Source organism: Aethalodelphis obliquidens, unplaced genomic scaffold (genome assembly GCF_003676395.1).
Source record: "Aethalodelphis obliquidens isolate GAN/ISIS:26980383/991018 unplaced genomic scaffold, ASM367639v1 scaffold8, whole genome shotgun sequence".
NCBI lineage: Eukaryota > Metazoa > Chordata > Mammalia > Artiodactyla > Delphinidae > Aethalodelphis > Aethalodelphis obliquidens.
Genome location: NW_020837952.1, coordinates 44,008,280 through 44,028,246, shown reverse-complemented (window position 1 = coordinate 44,028,246; position 19,967 = coordinate 44,008,280). Strand labels below are relative to the sequence as shown.

At 39.9% G+C, this 19,967-nt stretch overlaps 1 protein-coding gene across 3 annotated transcripts in view; it reads right to left on the bottom strand.

The window, feature by feature from the left end:
- Nucleotides 1–18,054, bottom strand: part of GAS2L3 (growth arrest specific 2 like 3) — a 32,742-nt gene extending 14,688 nt beyond the window's left edge. The window contains exons 1-4 of one of the 3 annotated variants that reach the window (XM_027107319.1): nt 17,705–18,054; nt 6,450–6,495; nt 1,339–1,507; nt 64–179 (exon numbers count right to left, since the gene is read on the bottom strand). In XM_027107319.1, coding sequence (XP_026963120.1) covers nt 64–179; nt 1,339–1,507; nt 6,450–6,473 — 309 coding nt within the window. In that variant the 5' untranslated portion in view covers nt 6,474–6,495; nt 17,705–18,054. The remainder of the gene's footprint in view (nt 1–63; nt 180–1,338; nt 1,508–6,449; nt 6,496–17,704) is intronic. The other 2 variants (XM_027107317.1, XM_027107318.1) reach the window with 2 other exon arrangements.
- Nucleotides 18,055–19,967: the final 1,913 nt, after the last annotated feature.

Below are 19,967 nucleotides of genomic sequence, written 5' to 3'. Positions count from 1 at the left end.
ATGTACATAAGCAAATCAATATGTACCAAGGTATTAAATCACTACTGTCAAACATTTTCTTACCACTGGTTCTTCAGAGTTGCATGTTTTCACCGTGTTTTGAAGAACATCAATCAGTTGGCATAACAGTACTCCATTATCAAGTTCTTCCAATAACCTTTCTGCCTTAACTTCAATACCTAAAAACATATTTCAAAGCTAAGAGCCTTCTAGAAACAGTAAATTCAAACAATATGGTTAAAGTTTAATTAAATGTAATCGGATTATAGCTGAAACACTAGGCAAATATTAGATCAGACTCCGAGCATTCACTCTTAGAAGGTACAGTTAAAACGGCAGATAATATCAAATTAAGAGAAAGTCAACTGAAACAAAAATATCTGTGGTGTAGAAGCACAGGAAAAATAAATGACATCTACTTTATTTCACTGAAAAACACCAAAGTGTCTTATATTTCAAGATCCACTATTAAGGTTAAGTTTTGATTCACTGCACATTACAACTGCTTGCACAAGAAAGAGTCTCTATAAGTAAGATGGTCTTTGTTGCAATTTAAAAATTAAAGATAACAATGTAACAAGCACTCAGAAAATACCAACTTTTCACCTCTAAAATCTCTTATTTGGAAGCATTATTACATAATAAACTTTTAAGAAATTATCCAAATCTTCAAACTGATACAAGAGTGAGTGTTTAGTGCGTTTTTAATTCTCTTCAAAGACCATAGATGAGCTTTATACGTATATATTCCTCCTCACGAAAACCTTACAATGCTACATGAAATTCTGTTATTTAAAAGAGAATTTTTTTCTAGGGAGAAAGTTCAGAGCACTCATGTCCCTCTAACTGAGTAAAGAAATATGATGCCATGCATTCTCCAAGCTGACATTTCCTCCTAGGTTTCATATACCTCTGCCCCTAGAAGCCTCAGAAACAGGAATCATTTTAACGACAGCATATATTCCACCCAGAATCTCATGCCTTACACAAGTTTAAGGAGAAAAAAGAAATCAATAAAATACAGACTCCCAAATTAGACCTATTCACTTAAAATTTTTTTTAACATTAACAATTAAAATGTTGATTATTCACAGCTCTGACTACTGACCTCTTCCATGAAGCCTCAAACTTGCCTACTATTCAAGCCCCGAGAGTCAGGGTGAATCAGAATATCTTCCCAACCAGAATGTAAGCTTGGTGAGAAAAAGGACATCAAATATTTCCTTCACTAGAGGATCCCCAGCCTCTGGAACTATCATTCCTTGACAAAGAGTAAGATTCTCAATAAACATTTACTGAATAAGAGATTACAGTTTTGAGCATCTTTGCAAGCCTTACCTAATAAACCAGAGAGCCAGATCGACAGATCTTCCTGCATGGGCAACAGGGTAGCTTCATGCCTCACAGCTATCCACTCATCATACTGACAAACGTCAGCCAAACCTGGCCCATGTCTGGGGGTCAGAGGACTCCGTGGACTTAGAGGCAGGTCTTCTCCAAACCACACCTAGAGAAAACACCAACCAACTGAATGGACGCAACCCTGTTAAAAGTCAGCACGCCTAACATTTATATTTAAATAATGAATTACAGACCATATTTAATATACAGAGCTGCAGCAGCTCACAGAAAGTTAATAAACTAGAAGCAAACTATTAGCCTGGATACTTGAGACACTTTCCGTATTCAATTCTGTGATAAATGTAAGTGAATCCCTAATTAATGAATGGGTTCTACCATCAAACTGAGGGGATGAAAGTCAACAAATATTTTTTTTCTTTCACTTCTTAGCTGCATAAGTTTAACAAGTTACTTGACCAGAGTATCAGCATCTTGGCTGTAAAATGAATTAATAATACTTGCCTTATAAGCTACATCTTTGTAGAATCTAGCATTGGGCCTAACAATATTTGTTGAATAATGGATAAATGAATGAATGCACAGTTGGCATTTTATAAACTTTAAATCATAATAACAGTGTTATCTAAAAAAAAATTCTAAATAATGTGGTCTGTCACTTGATTTTGCATGGCCCACAAGCTAAGAATGGTTTTTACATTTTAAAATGATAGTTATGTAAGTACCTACATAATAGCTTTGATTCTGCCTACTTACTCACTAAGCTAAAAATGTTTACTACCTGGTCAATCCCTGGTTTAGAATAAAAACTGACAGAAATATGCTATCAAACCAACACTTGCAAAATTTTGAAATACAACTAGATATACTTTTAATATAAGATTAGTTAGAGAAAAGACTGTCAAATCTCAACTCAGGAAGGGGTATCAGAGCCCAAGTGAAGTGATAAAGGGGTCCTCACAGGAGGGCAGCTTGAAATGGAGAGTCAGAGCTTGAGTGAGGTGACAGGGCATCCACGCATGGCAACGGCCCTGTGCAGCATCAGACCCTGAGCAGGATAAAGAGGGTGTCCACTGGGGACAACGGGGGAACATCCCAGTGCAGGGTGTCAGAGCCCAACTGAGCTGAGAAGGGCATCAGCTCAGGGAGGGGTGGCAGCAACAAAGAGAGACGGGTTACATACACGGGGATTTATCAAATGGGAGCCAGGTTTCTCACTGCCAAAGAAAAGAGGTACAACTGTGGACTGAGAAAACTAGAATGAACCCCATGGTGTTGGAATCGAGTAAGTTTTACCAGAAAGCAAAGAAGCGCTCAAAGAATGATAGGGACATGCAAAAGGACACAGAAGTCAGCTTGAAGGGACTTCTGCTGGCTAAATCGAGAAGAATTTGAGCATCAAAATAATGATATAAGTGGATTATAACACACTGAATAAAATGGACAACTCTGAGTCCACATAGATATAAATAAATGAATAAACTGGAATTTTGATGAGGAATGAGATTTCCATATACTTTCAAAGTACTTCCCCAGAAATACCTACTACAAAGAGAAAAAAGGTAATTTCACAGTAGAGAAACTCATCAGGCAGCAACTTAACCCAGGCAGCAACTTAACCGAGTGACACAGGTGAACATGATCAACAACGGGCTAAATCAAAATCATATGCACCTGACAGGATAGGAGACAACACATCCCTCTGTAATAGTCCTGCCAAGATGCATAACCTGAATCTAATGATGAGAAAACATCAGGCAAATCTAAATTGAGGGACATTCTACAAAATAATTGGTCTGTAATACTCAAAAGTGTCAAGGTCATTAAAGAAAGCAAATACTAATAAAGACTGAGGGGCACGACAACTAAACGCAACAGGTGATTCTGAACTGGACATTATTGGGACAACTGACAAATAGTTGAATGTGGTCTGAGTATTACATAGTAGTTCTGTACCAACGCTAATATCCTGATTCTGATGATTTCATTGTGGCTGTATAGGAGGGAGTCCTTGCACGCGATAAATGCACTAAAGTAACAGAGGTAACGGGACATTAGATTTGCAACCTACTCTCAAATGGTTCAGCAAACAAATATCTCTGCTCTACACTTAACAACCACTTTGCAAGTTTGTGATTGCTTTAAAATAAAATTTTAAAAAGTTTTTTAAAAAGAGGCATAAGTATAGGTAATACCAAGTGAATCTAGTTCTGTCTTGATTTTTCAATGTAGATAATTTCCCCCCCTTCAATATATTAAACTTACTGAGGTTTATTTGAGGCAAGTGTTACTATACCAAATCAAAAGCCATAACAACACCATTGTTAACCCAGACAAACATAGAGGGAAAAAAAAAGAGCTGCTTCCAATCTCCTATGATGAGAAATAAACACGTTCTTTAAAAATCTCACAGGCAAAGGAAGACAATGAATATATACCACACGAGGCAAGCAGGAGTAGCAAAACTTAATAAAAATACCCAAATACTAAGAGAAACATTGTTATTCGAGGGGCATTATTTCAGAAACTGAGGGTAGAGATTTGGGGAATGAACTCCTAAATACAGGAGGATCCCATAAAGTTTTTGGAAAAAAACAAGATGTTATTTCCCCAAATTCTCTTAGAATTACTTCAAAGGGAGTATAGCAAAGATATAATATCTAAATCTTCCCTTCATAAGAATGTCTTGCTTCTGTAATCCCAGGACTCAGTATAAGACCTACCTCATGATAGGCAGTCAAAAATATTAGTTGAATACTTGAGGAACAGATACTAGCAAATGACTCTTTGTACCATCAAAATCAAGATGCATCTTACAATAAATTGTATTTTACAGTCAACAGAATGTTATTTGTCCTTTAACCATTTGGCCGAGCTGACAAAAGGCAGAGAAGATGCAAATGTTTGTCAAGGAAACATGTACATTATCTAGGAAGGTGGTTTTGAAAATATCATGTATGAAAATGGAGAAGCTAAAATTAACAAAAGTCATTCTAAGTTCTTGCCACATTAGGGAGAAGAGTACTTGGATTTTCCTATTATTACAAGCAGAAAACCTGGGCTAGTCAGTAGCATATTAATGTTGTTAAAAGCTAGATGTTAAGAACAAAACCTGCATGTGTAAAGATTGTTCTCCATCATGCTGAAAGCTGTCACATTGCAGAGATTCCTAACCATAGGCAGTCTACAGAAGAACTTGAATCAGTATATAAACTTAACTTACATTTAGACAAAAATTTAGGTCTACGTACAAATGGGCCTTTTCTCAGAGAGAGAGAGTTCATAGTTTCTGTTAGATTCTGGAAAGGGTCTGTGACCCAAAAGAGATTAGGAACTATCTAGTTCATTGATTTTTAGACTGTAAGTTTATTTACTAATCAGAATCAGGGACATAAAAAAGGGGCAAGGAAGACCTTCATGGATTAAATGAATAAGAAACCAGCTATCTACTGGGTGTCTCCTCTCTGCAAGGCACTTATGAAAAACGAAGCCTAATTAGCAAAGAGATGAAAATCCGAGGAAGTTCTCACATTCACCAGGGAGAGAAGCAAAAACTTCTGTGAGGGATGTCAAGGGTACTCCTGGAGAAGAATCAATAGGGACAGATCTGTGGAATCTAGGTCAGAGACGGGTTCGTGGAACTATAAGACAACACTATGAAAAAAAATCACCAATTTAAGAAAGTATTAATGGCCATTAGGAGAGAAATGAGAAAAACATGGTCAATGTGGCAATGATAAAAAGCACTTTATAAGGAATAGAGAAAATATAATCAACATGAAACTGATGACATTTCTGAGACTTGGATAAAAAGAGATGAATAGAAGTAATCAGATAAAAAGTGGTTTTGAGAAATAAGGAGTTCTGAGCATACTCAATGTGGATTAGAGAAGACCCCAAAGGGGAAGAGTTAAGACCTTTTGGGAGACTGCCATGGACTCCCAAGTCCCCAAAGGAAAACAGTACAAAAGAACTCTATTAGTAGAGTAGGAGGATATAGCTGCACAGCGTAGGAGGGAAAAAGCAGCATCCCATTCAGAATTGTTCTTAACCATTTTATAAGTAAGTTATCTTCTCTAGGCTATCACACACTGCTATCTTGATAAGCCTTCTTTCTTAATTCAAAAAAAAAAACTTTCACGACACAGTTATAATCTCCAGCTTTACATCCGGACAATTTCGTTGTACCAATGATACAACCAAAGTTCTGAAGTGCCTACTAGGTAACAACACATTCCAGGAGGCACTTGGCTCATGTTATCTCATTGATTCCTCACAACTACCCTGAAAAATACACGCTGTTATCCTCACCTCAGAGGCAAGGGAGCGGGGACTCAGAGAGGTAAAATAACTTGCCAGGATCTCACAAGCAGAGTGGCAGAACAAAAATCAGACACAAAATCGGACTGACTCTAAAATTCTCACTTTCAAAGGCAAATTTTATTATCAGCTGCTTACATCCTCCTAGGTAGACCTTCAAGGTGATTTTTATCTTTAAGTTAAAATTCAGTCATGTTCTATTTATGCCAAAAGAAAGAAAACTTTTAAAGGATCTAAGAATAAATACCAACTCTGGAAATCATTCAAATGTAAGATCATTCTGGTTTGTCTTATTACCTCCATCTTGCTTCCCCTCACCAAAAAACTAACCAAAAAAACCACTCTAAATTTTAAGTTTTAATGACACATTATTTACAGGCATTACAGGGCACATGTATAATTATCTAAAATTAAGAATTTATATTTGTTTTCACTGAAAGCTCTTTTAACTACAAACATATACTAAATTGTAATGAGAAGAAAATCACAAACTATTCCAATTCTTTTCCCAGAGTAGTACAAATACGAAGAACCCACCAATCCTAAGATATTTTTGATTCTTACAAATATGCAGTATAAATGAAAGCTTAATATTAGTCTTTTCAGAACTAGAAAGTGAAAATATAGTATTCCTGTTATTAAATTTGATGCTTAAAAAAACAGTAAAATAGAAAATTTTTGTGATAATTTTAGTTTTTTTCTAACTATTGTAATCTTATTATATTAGTCTCATTAACTTAAATATATATTTTCCCAAGAAAACCACTTACTTGAATTGCAGGCAGCATGGTCATCTATGCTGAAATGATACTGCTGCTATGAAAATAAAACAAAACATTAATATGCAGACAATGGTAGCTTTCCTACTCCCCCAAACCCTCAAATTACAAGGAATCTGCTTTATTCTCCTATCTGACTGAAAGCCTAATACTTTTCTATTTGGAATAATTTGACCATAGGAGAAGGCAATCATACTCCTCGTTTCTTACTTCATAAAAGTACTCCTCATTTGAAAGAGGAAAATCTGAAACACACTTTAATATGTAGTTTCTGGCACTAATATCAAAGTAATTCTTGAAGCATCTGACTAGTAAAATAAAACTAACAATAAAACTTAGCTTACCTTAAAACTGCCCCAGAATTTTCCCCTGTAAACACACTGTAAATATAATGTAAATACAAATATCACAACAACTGATACTGAAAGTCAAGTATCTCTCATCTGATCTTTACAAAGAGATAAGTTCATCCGAACTTTGTATAAATTCTCAAGTTTAACCATAAGCTTCTTCCACCAGGTGACAAGGTAATAAAGAAAAATATCAATTTTAACTATGAAGCAATACTCAATGCCTTTCCTTAATAATTTTCCATAAGTTATTTTCTCCATGAGGTGCTAAAGACCAAAAAAAAAAAGCAATTTGAACTCTAAAGGACTATTGAAACATACAAGAAAAAAAACCACAACTTTAAGTTAGATTAATACAATTCTTTAATGTATTTTCAGAAAGAAAGTGAAGAGTTTGAAAACACTCAGAATAACAGACTATATAAAAGGATTTTAGACTGCTTATAGCAGCATAACATAGTAGTCTATTTTTTATTGTAAGCCACCATTAAAATATTCTAAGAAAAATAAAATATTCTAAGAAAAAATAGAAAATGGCTTATAAGGCTATCAATTTCCAAGGAAAAGTTACTTTCTCCCCTAAGTTATACCAAACATACCTCAGATGTGTAGATGTGCCAACTACACATCCCACTTTCCTCTCAGGAACATTTCTTCCAGTACCAAAGCTGAACTGGAGCTAAACCTAACTGAAAAGTCTGATGTTACACATCACATTGTCTTTGCAAGAAGGCAAAGGACAGCAGAATGTCCTTGATGTCATTTTTCCTTCTCTCTACCCTAGCAAAAGGCCAAAGTACAATTGGGCATTACTAATGAGTTTGTTATGCTTCCCACGAGCTAACTCAGTGGGGAATACGTTTTCCTTTAGCATAAATAATCCTTTGTCCCCAACAAAGATCCACAGTAAGAAGCTTCCGAGACCATTTTTTAAAAAATACAGCAAAGAAGCTGCTCCCATTAAAATAAGGAGTCCCACATAATCAGACAAGAGCTTGAACAGCTGGAACTGCCAACCCCAAACAAAAGAAGGCCTGAATTATAAGGCATGTGCAAATCAAGAACAGTGACACAGTCACAAAGAAGCTGTCACAAGAGTGTTTAGTAGTTGCAGTTTTTATGGAAAATCCAAAATTAGTTTTATGAAAGAAATGAAGAATTTGTGCACAACCTTCAATCACTGAACTTTAGCAGAGTCTAATATATATATATATATATATATATATATATATATATATATCTTCCCCCACATCATTCTTATGAAATAGAAAGAACTACTTTAAAGATAACAAAATTAACCATCTGGATTACCTTTAAAAAGAAGTTATTTAATAAATGGTACTCAGATAAGTTATAATATATCTTCATATGTGAAAAACTATCAGGTACACAAAGATATGCTTTTATTGGAAAACTTTTATAAACTGATGAGATTGTATCAGTGAATCATCATTAACTCCTGAGTATTTACTGTGTTTCAGATCCTAAGAGCCAGTTATTAATACCTTCTAGTCATTCACTATTCTCTTTCCAAATCATTTTTGTCTTATTCTTGTCTACCATTAGCCCAGTCCCCAATCTGCATCACAATCCCAATTCTTGCTTCTTACTCAGTTTATTACCTGCTTTCCTCTTATCTATCTTTCCCTAAAAGTCTCAGTCTCTACATTTTTTTTCCCCACATAAACCAATTATACCGAATCAGCAACTCTTCATTTCTGGATCTGCACCTTGATTAGCAATTTATTGGCTTTTTTTGGTTTCTGTTTTCGTCTGTCTTTTTGGAGAAGACTACTTTAATTCTGTGCCATCGTGAGGAAGTCTCTTCCCTCGGATTTGGGCAAAAAAAAAAAGAGCTCTCAAATGACCAAGTGCAAACTATTCGCTAACCCTGCCTTAACAAGACAAACAGCTTATGCAGAGATCACGAGTGAATACTATACTTAATTTTTTAAATCTGGAGAAAATGTTAGAAGCACAGAGTGCACTTATCCACCTGAAACTTAAACAGAATTTGGGCCTGGCCCACTTAGAAACAGTTTCAGCCATGAGGTCCTCAAGATTATTTACGGTAAGGCTCTTCATACCAGTTTGACTTCAGATCATGATAGGAAAAAAATGCCAGCCCGTGGAGCGGCTCCTTTGTTCCACAGCTGTAGGCTCTGAAACTGAGTATATTTTAATTCCTCACTCACATTATAAAATGTGGTGGGGAGAGCACAAGGTGGTATGTCTCAATCCTGGTACAAATTGGGGGCCGACTTGGAAAAGAATGGCAAAAAAGCAAAGAAATAAAGTAAGTTTCCTCAGAAAAATAGTAACATTAACTGCCACTGCAACACATATACATTCGGCACCAGCCGACAGATTACTGCCAAGACACATGAGCTGCAGGGATGCGGTAAATGGTTACTGCTGAGGAGGGGACGGAGGTGAGATTAGGATGGAATGCACAGAGGCCTTGCAACGGTACCGGTAAGATTTCAGTTCAAGATAAGCAGTGAGAACACAGGTATTATTATACTGGTCTGTATGCCCTTCTGTGTGTCAAAAAAAACATTTCATCATTTTTAATGTTTCATTTAGAAAAATAGTTAAAGAAGATATCCTGATTTGTTCAGGGGAATAAAAAACAACTTTCTCAGCTTTAAAATTCTGAGTTAAATATTTCCTAAGTGCCTAGAAGAAAAAATAGAAATGCTGTATCCATACCAAACATATTTCATATTTTTTAATGTATACTAAAATAAATCACCATAAAGGCACCACCGGGGTAGTAGAAAGTAGCAGACCCATCTGCTAAATGGGGTACCACCACCTCTCGTGTATGCTTGTTGTAAAGATTAAATAAGGTGATACAAATAAAGTACCTGATATATAGCTAGCACTTAACAAATGCCTTGTTATGATGATACTATGATAGGACATAATTATAGTTCATTTAACATAATTCATCAAATTAAAAAGAGGTAAGAAAACAAAGCTAATATGAGAAATCATTAAGTGTAATTTGGAAAGCTTCTTTTACTAACATAAAAATAAATACAGTTGTAAGTGAACATAAAAACTTTAATACCAACATCCATACTCAAATACGAATGTGTAACATAGAAGTCTCTTGCTAGAATAAGGCTTAAGGATTGTGTCACACATAGGCCCTTTGCTCCATTCAGGCTGTCTCCTCACCGTCCACTCTATTGGTTTCACTCATTTCTGTGGCTCTATCACTGTTCAAGCTATACGTTTGTCCAAGCAGTGTCCACTCCTTCATTTATTAAACAATCATTTATTCACACCCTTTATTAAACTGGGCACCGCAGGCAACAGACGCAGTGATGAACATAACAGACGTGATGCTCTCATGGAGCTACTACATTCATTTGTGTATGTAGTGAATACACAAGGTTAAATCATGGTAATTGTTTTGAAAGAAAAAACAGAGAGAGAGACAGCAGGGGCCTACTTTAAGACTTTGATAGAGTGATTTAGAAATGGTTTTGCTGGAGGAAAAACATGAACTTGAAGAATGGTGGCAATTAGCCAGGGAGAGAGACAGGGAAGAGTTCTATGCATAGAGAATAATTTTTGCAAAGACTCTGTACAGAAGGGGAGAGAGTTTGGCGCATTCCGAGAACTGAAAGAAGCCAGTATGGCTGAAGCGTGGAGCATGTGCGGCTTAGGATAGGGTTGGAAAGTCAGGCAGTAGCCCCACCACGTGACGCCATACTGAGGAAAGTAGATTTTATTCTAATTGCAGTGGGAAGTCATGGAAGAGTTTTAACCAAGGGAGAGATATAATGTATTTCATAGTTTAACAGAGCTCCCTGAGGGGGAGAGAGAAACATGGGAGTGAAATACTGATGGGTTTAACAGAGAAAGGGGGAGGAAAACAGAAGGAGAGGTGGGTAGAGATGTGGGGGAAAGAATTAGTGGAAACATTGAGAGAAGGAGAAGCATAGAGGGGTAGAAACAGTGAGAGCAAAGGAAACTGAGCACACAGAAAGTGAGTTGGAGAGCAGCCCGGAAGGGGAAAAGGAGGGGATCCACTGCAGCAGTTCAGTGACCAGTGATGGTGCCTGGGCAGGGATGCTGACAAAGTATCCACCGGAGAAAAGTGGATGGGTCTGACATCTATTTTGGAGTTAGAATCAAGACTTGATAATGGTTAGAGATGGAGGGTGAAGGCGAGGGAGGTAAGGGCAGAGTGAAGCGTCAGGAACAACTCTTGGGTTTCTGGCTTAAGCAGCTGAGCAAATGGATAGTTGCAGCGTTTGCGGCGATGAAGATGATGGGAGTCTGAACAGACTGAAGCGGGGAACCCAGCAGAGACAGGGCAAAAGTGCTATGTTTTGGTCATGTCTAATTTGAGAAGGCTTCAAAGACATTCAAGTGGAAATGTCAGGTTGGCAGTTGGAAATACTAATCTAGAGCTAAGAAGAAAGTTCAGGAGGAGATAGAAATTGCCAGCAATCCTTGGGGGATAAAACCACTGGAAAGAATGAGATCATGCGAGAAAGAAATGGAGAAAGCAGTGACAAGGATCTAGGAACAAGTCCTGGAAAAAACCAACATTTAGACATGAGAGAAAGAGTCAGCAAAGAGATAGAGTCCTTACCTCGACTAATCCAGGTTTACAACTCTTCTGATTTACCTCCTCCCAGGAGCCCTTCCTGATTGGCCTGAATTAATTCTGCCTATATCTGTAGCTCTTGAATTCACATAGCATTTCTCCCAACTACCTGTCCTTACAGTGCTTTATACTATTTTTTCGTTGTTTCTGTACATTGCTTGACCAAGTATATTTTAAGTTCCTGGATTGCTGTCGGAAGTCGTGTTGAGAGAAGTATTCAAGCTGAAAGTTTAGGAAACACTTCTGGTGGGAGATATGTGAACATCTCTAGGAAAAAACGGTAGGTGAAATGTGACAGCAAAGCTTGGAAATAGCCATACAGCAGACACATGTCTGACAGGAGACTTTTTTTGGGTATTATTTATTATTTTTCACTTTTATTTATTATGTGGCCCAATAAATAATTTTGCCTCTCACCAAACATGTCCAAGGTGAAATATGTGAAGTGGTTACTAGTCAAGGTACCAGCAGGTTAAGTGAGCTGCCTGATATACCAGAGGAATCACTATGAAAAAAATGACTAAAACTGGTGTATTTGGCAGAGGGTCCAAACGAACGGGACAGAACAGCTGTGCCAGTGCACAAGGACTCCGGGAGCAATGTGCTACTCAGGAATTCATGGGGTTGCCCTACTGGACGGGCACATTTTTATTACGGCTTTAAATAAATTCCATTGTGGTAGACCACATAATGGTCCCCAAAGATGTCTATGTACTAAACCCCAAAACCTGTGAATATACTGCCTTCGTGGGCAAAATGGATCTTGGCGATTGAGTAAATTAAGGGCCTAAGGAGATGGGAGATTATCCTGGTGAGCCCAATGTAACCACCAGAGTCCTTATAAGAGGGATGCAGAAAGGTCACAGCCAGAGAAGGGGATGTGCCAAGAGAAGTAGAGAGAGAGAAAGAGATGTCATGACACAAGAGGCAGAGAAAGAGAGAGGCTGGAGCTGTTACGCTGCCGGCTTGGAGAGGAAGCAGCCAGGAAACGCAGGTGCCTGCTACAGGCTGGAAAAGGGGAAGAAAAGAGCTACCCCCCCACCCCCAACCCTTAAAATGGATGCAGCCCTACTAACGTCTTTTTCTTTTTTTTAGCTCATTTCAGAATTTTGACCTCCCAACTGTAAAATACATTTATGTTGTTTTAAACGACCAAGTTTGTGGTTATTTGTTCTAGCAGTAATAGGAAACTAATACACATCTTAAGCGAAGAAAGGAAGATATTCCCAAAGGGTCAAGACATTTGACCTAGAGGAAGCGATACGTATCCAAACATGGTTAGAAGACATAGCAAGGCCAATGCATTGAAGCAACAAGTAAAGGGCACCAGCTGTATATAGTACACTTAAAAAAAAAAAAGATGCAAAATTTACAGGTAAAAGCCATTGTGAGTGCTGTGTGTGTGCTATCGTCATCAACAATGGCCCTGCCTTTGTACATCTGAGATCATTCATTTAAATATTTACAAAGGCTCCTAGCGTTTACTGTCTCAGGGAACAGCACCCACACTCACCAAGTTCCCGGTCATGCGGACTCCTTCCTCTCTCACAGCTCCGCCCCAGGCTCCAACCCTACCTCAGCCAGAACAATCAGTGGCCATATCTCGTTGTTTCTACCTTTACATTTTCTCTTCAATACCCAAGGCCACTCCTTTAGTTCAAGCCACCACCATCCTTTTCCAGGTTTACTGAAACAGCCTCCAACCAGTCGCCCTCTCTCTACCCTTTCATGCCTCCAACCTGTTCCTGTACTGCAGCCAGAGTGAGCCTTCACAAACTCCCATCTCAGGACGTTACTACTTCCCTGCTTAAAACCCTTAATGGGGGCTTCCCTGGTGGCGCAGTGGTTAAGAATCCACCTGCCAATGCAGGGAACACAGGTTCAAGCCCTGGTCCGGGAAGATCCCACATGCCACGGAGCAACTAAGCCCGTGTGCCACAACTGCTGAGCCTGCACTCTAGAGGCTGTGAGCCACAACTACTGAAGCCCGCGTGCCTAGAGCCCGTGCTCCACAACAAGAGAAACCACCACAATGAGAAGCCCACGCACCCCAAAGAAGAGTAGCCCTGCTCATCGCAACTAGAGAAAGCCTGCGTACAGCAACGAAGACCCAACGCAGCCAGAAATAATAAACAAATAAAAACCCTTAATGGCTCTCCACTGCCTTCAGGATAAAGCCTAAAGTCCTTAAGGAAGCCATCAAAGCCTTATAGGATCCCCTCGGCCACCTCTGACCCTTACACTCCAGCCATGTTGAACTTCTTTTGGCCCGTGGAGCACGCTGCTCTCTCATCTCTGTGACCCATCTACATGGAACGCTCTCCTTCCTCCCCTCTTTCAGACTCACTCCTACCTACCCTTCAGATTCAACTGCTCTAAAAAGCCTCCGTGAACCTCCTCCCCTGTTTAAGTTGAATAGCAATATAGGCTTCTATTTTGCTGTACTCTATACTTAAAAAAAAATAAGATTCGTAAGGGGGTAACCTTCTCCATCTCTTCCACTTGTATGTAGAACTCAGTGCTAAATTTAGCCCTGGAATTATTCCTAAACAGTAAGTGTTGTATTTATTACTAAAGGAAATATGAAACAATAATGAAATAAATCTGTGGTATATTCCTTTAAGGTAAAGGTAGCTTCCAAAGCAGATGAAGATTTTTAAGAGGAAGAAATAAGATTCTTACTACGTAATAAAACATCACATGTTATCTGCAAAATATAAAGGCTCTTCATTTGTTGGGAGTCTTTACTTTTTTATTTGAAAATATCCTTTTGCAATGTTTGGCAGAGATCCCACCTGAAGAATTTAATTTTGTATTAGATAGAATTATTAGTTTGTCATAAAATTTTGTGGGATACAAAATTTTTTTTAAAAACTTAAAATCCATTTGCCTTTATATATGATAGACTAAAAGACTCTGGAAAACATACATATACAGTAACAAAGAAATGTAAAAACAACATTAAAAAAAGAATAAGAGCTGTATGTACTGATATGAAAAGATGTCTATTATATGTCATGCAACCAAAAGCAATCTGCAGTACAGTATTTAAGTATGTTACCGGGATCACAGTGTTTTCTAAACTGTGTGTGTGTGTGTGAAAAAGAAAAACTCTTGAACAAAGTTAAATAATTTTTTTCAAGAGCCAATTTTTTTGTGTGTCTGTGTGGTACGCGGGCCTCTCACTGTTGTGGCCTCTCCCGTTGTGGAGCACAGACTCCGGACACGCAGGCTCAGCGGCCATGGCTCATGGACCCAGCCGCTCCGCGGCATGTGGGATCTTCCCGGACTGGGGCACGAACCCGTGTCCCCTGCATCGGCAGGCGGACTCTCAACCACTGCGCCACCAGGGAAGCCCCAAGAGCCAATTTTATTTTGGGGATCAAAAATATTAACAAGTCATCCATCAAGGGAAAACACAAGTCATAATGTTTAAAATTCCATATAAAGTGAGTCCTTCACCATAGCTTATACTTTCTTACAAAAAAGTTTATGTTTTGTGAGAGTAGGCAGAAGTCTCTATCAGCACTTCAGCAATATCTAACATATGACTGATGGTTTTAATACTGTAAATCCCCATGACACTTTCAGCAGCAAAAACAAAACTGCATTTAATGTCTCTGCTACATTTCATACATTCTAGGTCTTTGTACATTAGTAATTCACTTATGAAATACATGGCAACATTCTGTTAAAACCACCTACTCTGTAATAACGTAATAACATGATACAACTTTATGAGTTTTTAGAAGGAGAAACACTAAAGAGATACAATTATAATTATTGCCTGCATCTTATAAACATTACTTCTTAGGCATTTCTCTATGGCAGTTACATTTCAACTAAAAGAGGGAAATTCAAAATGAGACAACAGACTGACAGACTCAAGTTTCCTAGTCTCTCAAATTCTATGTACACTGCATGGTTCATTAAGGATGTAAAGGTATATCTGATATCAAAGTATAGGAAGCAACGAATAATAGGAAGAAAGTAAAACACACATACATAGACATACATACACAGCCATGTTACTGTAAGAAAGCAAAACATAACAATACACATTAATCTTAATCCCTTACTTTCCTCATCAAGAGCCAGATTGAAAAAACTTATTGAAATAACTGCACTTTCATTCTTATCTCCAAACTTAAATTGAGATTGACAGGAAAGAAAAAAAAGAGTGCTCTTAGTAAAAAGTACAGTAAATGAGCAAAAACTAAATGGGAAAATATAAATTAGGAAACATTACTTCTGAACTGACCAATCATCCAAACATCACTGGACTCATTTAGTTTTTTAGTATATTAGCAGGTATACTGTTGACATTATTGCCTTATCACACACTTTGATTTACCATCACAAGTTACTTCTCACTATTTTTTAATGAAGTATTCAAAATAAACTGATACCCACAGCAGAAATGAACCTGGGCCATACAAACAACTCTGCAGAGAAGTTGCTTATAGCTGGGAATATAAATGCAAGAGTAGTGTGATTAAAAAAAAAAAAGAGGCTGGACACTGGAGACAGTCTAGACTGAATTCTGGGTGGACCTTAGTAGCTTAATTCCTTTCTCTGAGCTTCAGTTTAATCTATGACATGGAGAAAACACCAAGGAGACTGCAGGATTATTAAGAGGTTTAACAATAACATAAGTAAAGCACCTAGAACAGTACCTGACACATTCTAGGTAATAATGCGTTATAAGCAGTAGTGAGTGTTTAGTATGTGCCAGAAATAATTTTAAGTGCTTTACATGGACTAACTTAATCAACGAATGACAGCTACCATGACCTCTGGCACTGCCTTCACCTTCTGCTCCTCTCTGCCTGCCCTTTGGGGATAGCTTGAAACTTTTAATCCAAATTAAACAGCATAGAAATAATACAAGCTATGTGTCAGGCACTGTACTATGGATTATTTCACTTGATCTTCACAACAACCTTCACATCAATAAGGTAGGAACTATTTATTATTAACCTTCTTTTGCACAGTATGAAACTTAGACTTAGAAAGATTAAGTAACTTGCCTAAGGTCACACACATAGTAAAGTGTGATTTCAGAGCCCCCATGTTTAGAAACTCTGCTACATTAAAAGAAATATTACTTATAATTCATTAATATAAAAATAGCAGAGACACCCACTATTCAAAATCTGTGGGTTTTTAATGAGCTTTTGAAAGAGATGAGTCAGACAGGCAACATGTATCAGGATTCTACACCAGACGACTATCACCAGTTTCCACTTTTTCATTCAAATCCATTCCAATCTCCTCCCAAAGGGAATCTGAGGTGGTGAGAATTCCAATTCCTAATTATTTAAGTCCCAAGTGAGGTAATCAGACAGCAGTTCACAAACTGCTTATCTTCTGAGAGAGGAGGTAAGAGCACTCTCCACACAAACGAAGCAAAACCCAAACTCTGACCTAGACAGGGCCTGCAAAAAAAAAAAAAATCTCTTCACTTAATAACGACTCAACTTCACCAGACGTACCACAAAGCACTCTAAATCCATAAGACTCAATCCCGTGGTTCGAAAAGTTAGGAACCAGGAATGACTGCATGGTCAAGCACTCCCTCCAAAACTTTCCTCCGACTTCCAAGGCAATCTACAAACCTCCCCGTAACGCAGCCTTTCAAACCGAGACGTGTGGGTGGGGAAAGCATCGAACAGAGCCTCCAGTTATTGGGCGACATGGGCCTTGCAACGACTGGAGGGAACAAATAGGGAAGAAACTGTAAACTCTGCCAGAGTGCAAAATGACTGTGTGTCATTCTCCTTCCAACGTCAGTGACTTCATCACTTCTTGCTGAGGGAGGCACTAAGGAATCAAGCGACCCTATATGTGCTAGGTGCTTGGAAATGAAGGTGCCCCTGGAGAGCCTAAACTAGCTTCAGGCTCTCATCCCTCCTTGGAGTCTAAAGCAGAGCGGCAGCGGGTCGCTACCTCTCCCCTAACCTAGCACACCCACACCTGCCGTCCCCCGCCCCAGCACACCTGTGGCCCCTCGCACCGCACCCGGGTGGGCATGGGAAGGCAGGCATAACTTCACCTTGACGGCCCCGGGGACCAATCAGAGCACAGGACTCCCGCAGCGGGCCAATCGGACAGCGTCTTGGATCCCGCAGCTAGGGGCCCCAACCGAACCACCGCTTCCCCTGCGCGGAGCGCTGGGGGCTCCTCGAGCGCAAGCCGAGGCGCGGCAGCCCCGAGAAGGCAAGTAAGAGTTCGCGAGGAAAGAGAAGGCAAACAGAAGTACTCACCCGCCCAGGCGCAGGAGGGTCACTGCTCCCTGTGGGGCGACATTTCGCTCAATCTGTGCCTGGCCGGCACGCCCCTACCCAACCGCCGCCGCAGCCGCCGCCTCTGCCTCGAGCTTCGCAGCGGTTCGCCGCCGCCTGTTTCGAAGGAACCAATCAGAAGGCGGAGAGGGGGCTTGGCTGGAGGCCCCGCCCCCAAGCCGCCGGGAAGCAGGAGACCCGCGGGCCTCTGAGTCGAGGGCCGCCTCGCCTTCCTCCGCCTGGCGTCTCACAGCTCTGGGGGGCTAAGCTCCTCTTCTCACAGAAAATGGCTTGGTCACAGAGTACCTCCTCTCATCTGGCCCCTCAGCGACAGCAACAAACCCTTTTTGTCCCGATTAGCAGGAGAGGTGAATCAACTTCTCCAAGCATCCCGGAATAGTGCGCGGGAGTTGCTCTGAGTTTTATCCTGTTCTGTTAAGAGCCCCTCCCAATTCTAAATGCACCCGCGATCTGGCTGTACTGAGGGCGCTAGGTTTCCGGATACAAACTGTCACCCTGCAGGAATGGGAGTCCCGTGAGGGGTGTGGGGAGAGGGATGGAGAGAAATCCTGTAGCTGCAGGCCACAACTGAAAGCGGAAAGAGGATGTTGGCTTTTCCTTGAGGAAACACCGGAGCAGGGTCTGGGGGAGGGGAGGAGAAGGAGTAACCTCAACGCAATGAGAGCTGCGTACTAGCTCCCAGAGTTGAAGTACGGAGACTGGTCTTGAATGTAGCAAGAGGTAGGTCCGTGATCACTAATTGTGGCTTATTATAGTGGCAAAATCGGTGCCGAAAGCCTGGAAGGCCAGGCCTTTCCCCTCTTCTTAGTTTTATTTTGTCACATCATGTTGCCTTTCTGGGCCTCAGTTTCCCATCTGTAAAGAGTGGAATTGCCTGGAATGATGTTCCCCAGCATTTATTCCTTCATTCACCTATCAAAAGCAATGAGGAGGTACTGTTGCTTGCTGAAGAGACAAAAGTGAAAACGACAGCCCCTGCCTTCAAGTGCCCAGCAGCGTGGTAATGACTCAGTGGAAACCAGTGGACGTCTGCAAAAAGAGGGAACACCTAACAATCTTGTAGGGTGATGGTCAGAGGTTTGAAAGGGCTTGAATTTTGAAGGACGAATAAGAATTGCCAAGAGAGAGGATAATTTGGAGTAAGGAGTGCTTTCTAGGCAGAGAGAAAAACAAGCTTCCAGGGATGTGAGAGCAGTTGTTCTGGGAATAGTAGTTCTGAATGATTAAAGTTTGGGGATTCGGAGGTAGATCAGGCTGGAGGAGTAGGCACAGATGAAAACCCTCATAGGTACTAAGGAATTTAGATCCTTTCTTGCAGGCAATTGTGATTGATTTGTGTTTCAGGAAAAGAAAAAAAATTCATTTTTGAGGATTTTTGAAGAAAGGAGTAAGACTGGCAGCAATTCTAAAAATTAAAAGATGATAATTACATAAACTAGCTCAGAAGGGAGGGTGAGAAAGAGGTGTCTGGAGATATTCAAGAGGCTGATTTATCTGGACTTGGTATCATGTGACAGCGATGCTGCTCTAAGGAGCACAGGGAAAACAACTGTGGGGGAAGAATAATGCATTTTGGTGTGGGGTTGTGTTCACTTTGAAATGTGAGAGGAACGTGCAGGTTGAGGTGTTCAGAAGATGGTTGGAAAGTTAGGTCTGAAGCTGGTTAAATTAGTCTGTGAAAGAGATAACAGATTTGAGAAGTCAATTCAACAAATACTGTTAAACACTTTCTCTGCACCAGACTCCATCCTAAGCACTGGGGTCCTGCTCTCACAGAGCTTACCTTCTGGGTTAAGCAGGTGAAGATGGTCATCCAAAAGTTGACATTTAAGTGGTCATTGAACCTGATGCCCAAGAGTGGTTGCTCCATTTTTTACTGATGTCTATCCCAGAACCCTTTGCTGCCCATGACTGCTATAGATTCATTTTCACAGGACCTGTTGTTCAAATCAACCGATGTTTTATAGTGTTTCTATTTAAAACTAAAGGGCAGGACTTCCCTGGTGGTGCAGTGGTTAAGAATCCGCCTGCCAATGCAGGGGACATGGGTTCAAGCCCTGGTCCCGGAAGATCCCACATACCGTGGCGCTACTAAGCCCGCGTGCCACAACTACTGAGCCCGCACACCTAGAGCCTGTGCTCTGCAACAAGAGAAACCACCACAATGAGAAGCTCATGCACCGCAATGAAGAGTAGCCCCCACTCGCCACAACTAGAGAAAGCC